General features: G+C 38.3%; 1 protein-coding gene across 1 annotated transcript in view; it reads left to right on the forward strand.

The window, feature by feature from the left end:
- LOC109535230 (tyrosine decarboxylase) overlaps positions 1–5,763 on the forward strand; it is an 8,913-nt gene extending 3,150 nt beyond the window's left edge. Inside the window, exons 4-12 of the mRNA XM_019901110.2 lie at positions 110–180; positions 238–474; positions 659–934; positions 991–1,254; positions 1,306–1,471; positions 1,528–1,598; positions 4,846–5,048; positions 5,379–5,462; positions 5,519–5,763. Of these exons, the coding sequence (XP_019756669.1) occupies positions 110–180; positions 238–474; positions 659–934; positions 991–1,254; positions 1,306–1,471; positions 1,528–1,598; positions 4,846–5,048; positions 5,379–5,462; positions 5,519–5,666 (1,520 nt within the window). The 3' untranslated portion in view covers positions 5,667–5,763. The remainder of the gene's footprint in view (positions 1–109; positions 181–237; positions 475–658; positions 935–990; positions 1,255–1,305; positions 1,472–1,527; positions 1,599–4,845; positions 5,049–5,378; positions 5,463–5,518) is intronic.
- The last annotated feature ends 1,352 nt before the right edge of the window (positions 5,764–7,115 follow it).

Genomic DNA, 7,115 nt, shown 5'->3' on the forward strand with positions numbered 1-7,115 from the left:
ATTCATGAAATAATACTTTAAAAAAATCAAACGGTTTAGCCGCAAACTTCCGTGCCGTATAGCGTGAATAACCCTGTACAATAAATAAATAAATTGAAATATTTTCAAGGAAAAGCAATCGGTTTACCCGACCAATTCCTGGCCCTAAAGGAAGGAAGTCGAGGTGGTGGAGTCATCCAGGTAAGACTGATTCCCTCTCAGCTCTTCTGCTTTTTGGAAGCAAAAGTTCTTTTCCAGACTTCAGCCAGCGAATGTGTCTTGGTATCGATGCTGGCAGCTCGAGCTCAGGCATTGAAGCGGCTGAAACAGCAGCATCCGTTCGTGGAAGAAGGACTGCTGCTTTCGAAGCTGATGGCTTATTGTTCCAAGGAGGCTCATTCATGTGTGGAGAAAGCGGCGATGATTTGCTTCGTGAAACTGAGGATCTTGGAACCGGACGAAACGTCGTCATTGAGAGGGAAAACTTTGTTGTTGGTAAGCAGGTCTGCAACAGAGCAAAACACAAACAAAGAACAGTTCTTAACGACTAAACAAGTACAGTTGGACCAAATTCCTCCGTCCAAAGACCATCGCCAACTAACTAGGCGTGAAATATATCAGCATTCGTTGATCCCTTAGCAAAACTGCAATATTTCGGCCACAATCCTCTCTCTCTTAGGCAATGGAAGAAGATGAAACCATGGGCTTGATACCGTTTTTCGTGTCGACCACCCTTGGAACCACTTCATGTTGCTCCTTTGATAACCTTCCGGAGATCGGAGTTATAAGCCACAAGTTCCCATGCGTGTGGCTTCACGTAGATGCAGCCTACGCTGGAAACGCTTTCATCTGCCCGGAACTCAAATATCTGCTCAAAGGCATCGAACATGCGGATTCTTTTAACACCAACCCCAACAAGTGGCTGTTGACCAACTTTGACTGTTCCACCATGTGGGTAAGGCTCACCCACTAACTAAATCATCGCCAAAAATTCAGGATTGGGGTCTGTAGGTAAGGGACAGAATTCGACTGACTTCTGCCCTAGTGGTCGACCCGCTTTATCTGCAGCATGGATACTCTGATGCCACTATTGATTACCGTCATTGGGGCGTCCCATTGAGCAGACGCTTCCGATCGCTGAAGCTCTGGTTCGTTATTAGAAGTTTTGGCATATCGGGGCTTCAGAAGTACATCAGATTGCATATTCGATTGGCCAAAAGATTTGAAGCTCACGTGCTGAAGGACCGGAGGTTTGAAATTTGCAACGAGGTCAAGGTAAGCGGATTGGTTCGCATGTAGTTCTTGCAAGCTTTTTTCTGCGCGCAGCTGGGGTTGGTGTGCTTCCGACTCAGGGGCCAGGATAAGTTGAATGAGAAGCTTCTGAGCAACATCAACGCCTCGGGAAAGATCCACATGGTCCCGGCCAATGTGAATGAGAAGTATGTCATCAGGTTCTGTGTGGTTTCGCACAATGCTACCGAGCAGGATATAGGTAAAAGTTGCTAGTTGAAAATTCGAGTGTCTGGCTGAAAATTGTCAACTTTCCAGATCATGCCTGGCACGTGATTTCGCAATTTGCAGATGATTTACTCGAAATGCAGAACGCTGACAAGGAACAGGTGAGCGAATCGACAATAAATTGGGTTGAAAGCGAGAGTGTTTCTGGATTGAAAAGACATTGCTTTGGTTATTACAATACGCACCTTTTCCCAATTTATTGGCCAATAAAGAGGTCCAACTATTGAAGGTCATAAAGAGCATAGAACATATTGAAAATTATTGCGGAATGTGAAAATTGCCTGGGAATTTCTGGGATTATTTCTTGTTTCGTATTTTTGTATTGTTGCGGTATTTTTTTCCGTCTAATGTGTTTCAGATGTTGAAATTCTGTGCGTATGCAATAAGTTGAAGAAATTTTAAAGAGAATTAGTTTCTTTTTTGAGGTACAACCACAGAATTTAACTCTTCAGTCGTCAACACTTCGTAACCAACACAAAACAACCGAACTAAAGCATTGAAATGTATGTTAGTTTTACTGAAATTGAACCAATTTATTGTGTCGACGCAGCCAGGAAGATAACCTTCAAYAGTTGGCTCACTTGGCCAATAAATCGGGGAAAAGTGCGTAGTATAATTCCTGCTTAAGAAGTTAGGATTGAAAGTTTCAGGTCTCAATTTTAATTCCGAACTCACTTAAATTTGTTATTTTGAKTGTATTCTTTGTGCACTTTATTTTATAACATATACTTAYTTATTTTWGWAATGAACCATTTTCAATGTTAAATCGCGATATTAAYGACACTTGGGCTCGTTGCTTCTGAAGATGTTAAAAGTCTCAGATGTATGCAATAAGTTTAGCAAATTACTGACGTCCGAGAAGATGAGCATCGTTATTTATTGGCCAATAAATCGGGAAAAAGTGCGTAGTTTATACCGGCATAACAGTTTCGGACAGTCGAAAAACCGTTATTTCTTCAAACTAATCGCAGAATAAATCAGCTGAAATTGCGTGGAAAACGCTAGTAGATACTAATCTACTGAAAATATTTGCATTCAAGTTTCCTTTCTCACACGTGATAGAAGGCGATATGAATATAAACAGTGAAGCGTCGCTGGCGTCATAAAAACACTGATGATGCCGTCACAGATTTTACGTAACCGATTAATGATGTCAGTTTTTTGAGCTCGGAATTCGGCCTTTCTGTTTATTACATTTGCAAATATTTCATACATGATGAGCGATTGGTACTGACGTCTTAATGGTTGCGTGAAGCGTTTTGTTGAGTCAACAGCGAAAAAAGTGTACATCAATCATTAAACAAATCAAGAAGAACCGTCTAAGATTCTTGGTAACGCCAACTTCCCGATTTCTTTCCAGATGTTTAAATAAAGTTCATTCAAGTTTTTCAACGAATACCAATTGTTAATAATCACAGATCTGTCGGATGAGGTTTATTGTTTGATCGGGCAACTTTAAAGTTTTTTTTGCTTAAAATATTGGACTTTGAACCCATTTAGCACAGTGTACAGAAATTAGTACGTTTTAGAATCCCACTCGCAAATGATTCAGCTGTGGGCTGCACTGTTTATAATTACATTAATCAACTGGAAACTAAAATAAATTAACTAAAAAATTAGACTATTTGCTTCGTCGACTGACGGGATAATGAATTCGCTTGAAAGCACTATTTATGAACTGCTGCTCATAAAACTCCAATATTGATTTAAAAGCTGTTTAAAATCGCTTGACGAGAATTCCAATTTTTTTGGTTTAATAATATTGATATGAGTCAGGTGTGAATAATTAATGAACGCACAATATCTAGTGGGTGTTGAGCAGTTGCTGCAAGACCACAAGAAGGCCAACGATCTCTTCGGGCAAGTAAAAACTCATTTTTTTGGCTCGCGGCTGACGTCATCTGAAAGTAAGCGGCAGTTAGGGCGAAGTTACAAAATCGCCAAGCAGACACAGTGGGACAAAGAAGCGATTTTATTGAAAAATACACAAAATTAACCCCAGATGAATGAAACAGTAGAAAAATATTCCGCCGAAGGCACACAAAAACAAATCGCTAATGCGATACAAAAGCGATTAAATAAATAATTAATTTAACAAATGTTTATGTGTGTGTGATCCAGCTTTCGGAAAGTTTCTCAGAATTAACGCCATTTTATGCACGTGTTTGGTCGCTTTCAGTCACAATTCGAATTACAAATAAACGTTTTTTTTGGGTTTATTTGTGCAAAAGCACATCTGCTGCAGTGATCTCAAGTATTTAATGTTGACAAATGTGCCGCTATTCTTATAGATGACATGGTGCTTATAATTAATTAAAAATTAAATTTTGAAAATCCCAAACTAGGAAAAGTTAAATGCAAATCGTGATCAGATTAATAACAATAAGCTGATCTGAATGTTATGAAGACAAAGGTCCAGGTCGCATTCTGCAAAAAAGGAATGCGTTGGCGCATTAAAATATGGTTTAATTTCCGATTGAATAGCTTAGCTAAAACCTTCGGCAACTAATCCTCCGGTTCAGATTATGCTTGAGAGAGTAATTTCCTGTTTGATGACGAAAATATGTGCATGGCAAATAATTTTTTATTTGCTTTGACTCCATTGTGCGTCTCATAACTGTCATCAACAGTTTTTCAGGTTTTCCAAAAAATACGTCTTCTCTACCCCAGCAGGAACTGACCGCGAATTAACTTATAAAGCAAAATCCTGCACATTTACGATCACAATATTCCATAATAATAAATATTAACGTATAGTGCAATCTGTATGCAGATCATTCATAAAACTGCAAGCAAATACGTCAGACTTGCAGCAATTTCCGCTCAATGGCCATTCAAGCTGTGGAACAAGCTGCTTTTTGAGATTTCATTGCAAACAAGAATTTTTCAACTTTCCTAATGTGCATTTGCAGCAACCGCTGTTTTATTGCACTTGTTTGACTTTGGGATTAACTTTGAATTGAGGCGGAAAATGGCTCACTCAGACCATAAAAAATATTTGAATGAAAACAACTAATCCAGAGCGGATGCGCAATTTCCTACGTATCCTAGCATGTGGTTCCTCTAAAAAATAACACTTTCCCTATACCTACAGCCATTAAATTAGTATATCGACGAATAAAGAATAAAACGTGTTAAAAGCCAAAATAAACAGTAGACTAGTGAAAAATAAATGATTCACACCGGCTACTTTGAGAGCAATTGTTTAGAAAACACGCACAAAACACCAGTTAGTAAAACGCTTCAATTTCATAATATCCAAAATAAGTTTTAATTAATCCAAACCAGATAAAATTGCCCCGAATAAACCGGCAAAACATCCCCTAATAAAACGTTTGTCCTAACCAGGAGTTGCAGGATGAAGTGTACGAGTTGCTCGAAAGAAAGAAGAAAGAAACTCTGGCCCAGAAGAGGAGCTTTTTCGTGCGGATGGTTAGCGATCCGAAGATTTACAACCCTTCAATAGCCAAAGCTTTGCCATCCACTAGGAGGCATTTAACTCAACCTTCTGCAGAGTCTCCTGAGAACCACATTACGATCCAGCCACCAACGTAGGTTTTACCACTGTTTTTTTTAATGGAAATTATACGAAATTGAGTCACTTGACTCAGGAATGTAGCAGTTGCTCTCCTCCCAACTCCATTTAAGCCTTCTTTGAAGCGTGGGTTTAATTTGTCAAAGGCTTTTTGAGCATTTGCTAGGAAACTCAATATTTTCAGTTCAAACGCTTGGGCGTAGATTTTCATTTATCGCGTAGATTATAGCGCAGTTTACTTCATTCAGCCATATGACTCAATAGTGAAACCGTCCCAAGCTCTAATTGCCTTCTTGCAGCTGATCATAAATTTGATGGGACTGTTTTAATTGACTCTTATTTCCAGAAGCGCATCCTGGATAAGTTGGCCGCTAGCCTTCCTATTCCAGGGAATTACTGAAGAGGGGTCTGCCAGCAACGTTCCGATTCGGTAAGACCTTAATTAAAAGCCAATTAAAAATTTACTGCGTAATTAAAATGTTGTAGGTTTCGGCATTTGGACACCAAAGTGCGCCTAAAGGCTAGTGGCAAAGGGGAAGCGATTTCTCCTCGACAGTCTCCATCGCCCGAGCGGGACAGCAAGTCACCAAAACGATCACCAAACTCTTCACGTAAATCTTCCCTTGTATCCTAAATGTTTAACTTCGAAGTTGACTTAACCGGCTCCCATATAACAAGTTAATGTACATGTATTTAGTGTGTGAAAATAAATTGGCAAGCAAGACCGTAATTTTCGTTTTTTTTTATTGAATCCCTGTCGGCCTACAGCTTTTGAAATTGTTTTGCAAAACGCCAGCCATAACGTGATGAATTGCGTCAATTATTTCCGCAGAAACTGCTCGAATGGCTCACATGATCTCAATCTTAAATGGGTTTAGCATGGATTGGTACTTTGGCTTGTTGAACTTTCGCATTAACATTTAGAACGACTCAGCAAATTATCATAGGAAAATTCAAAAATAAATCGTTGCAATTTCCGCACATGTAAGCCGGTTGTTTATCCCCTTTTTTAGTTTAAATATTCCCTAACTTTTGTGTGGGACTGTGGATATTTGCTCCCCACGAGGGTGGAAATTTTCTCAGTCGCTGATCGGATTTGAATATTTTTTCCATCGTCATCAAAGGCAAGACCAGTAAAATAAACATGTTGTACAGGATGTCTATACATATAGCGCCATGTTTTCTTCAAAGTTTTACGCTTTTTGTGGGCAATTTAGGGCAGCTGATAGAGAACAAAGTGCTTGATGTTATGGCCTGATGTTTTCTGAGTAATTTGGATATTTAATCGTTCGTCTGCTTATCCTGAGACATTCGAGATATTTACATTTTTTATCACCGGGCACATTTTGAGCGCAAAATATTTTTTTTAGTTGGTTGCTCCTTCTATTTCATCACTTGCTGTGCTCTGGAAGTTTTGTTTTTCTAAGGATAAAGTTTTCCTGTTTTGACGCCTAAAGATATTGTTTTTGTTTTGTTTCTTTATGAAGTTACATAACAATCACATAACAAAATAAACTTTGAGCTTAGAGCTTTCAACCTCTGTAATCTATTTTTGTTCGTAATAATCTAATGTAATCTTTATCTGTTTGTAATAAAATTTTGTTTGCACATGTTTCTTCGGAGTGAAAAAACTAAATTTCGGGCGCAAAAATGTACCTGGTTATAAAAAATACAAATATTCGCAGTCGCAAAAGTTAAGGATATATTAAACTGTGCGTTAAATTTGCGGTGTATACAGGATGTTCTCAACTAATTTACAAACACAACAACAAAATTTACCGATATTTTTTAAGCAAAAATATTGGGTTTTAGAGAAATTTGTCTTTGCCGAAAGTGAACTGTTTCTGTTAGGGTGCCAATATGTAAATAAAGTTTTCGTTTTTTCCAAATAAACTATTAACCAGTTTTTCTATTTAAAAAAAAAAGGTGTTTGGAGATTTTTTACATGGAGGAAACCAAAGTTTGTATCACTTAGCATGTAGCTGCTAAACTTTAGCTGCTAGTCTGGAGCCTTTTAAAATATCAGTCATTTTTTGTGTTTCCAAATACCACTTTTTTGTTTGGCAACGTCTCATTGTACCCT

The sequence above is a fragment of the Dendroctonus ponderosae genome, unplaced genomic scaffold (genome assembly GCF_020466585.1).
Source record: "Dendroctonus ponderosae isolate FM_Combo_2020 unplaced genomic scaffold, Dpon_F_20191213v2 Dpon_F_20191213_5, whole genome shotgun sequence".
NCBI lineage: Eukaryota > Metazoa > Arthropoda > Insecta > Coleoptera > Curculionidae > Dendroctonus > Dendroctonus ponderosae.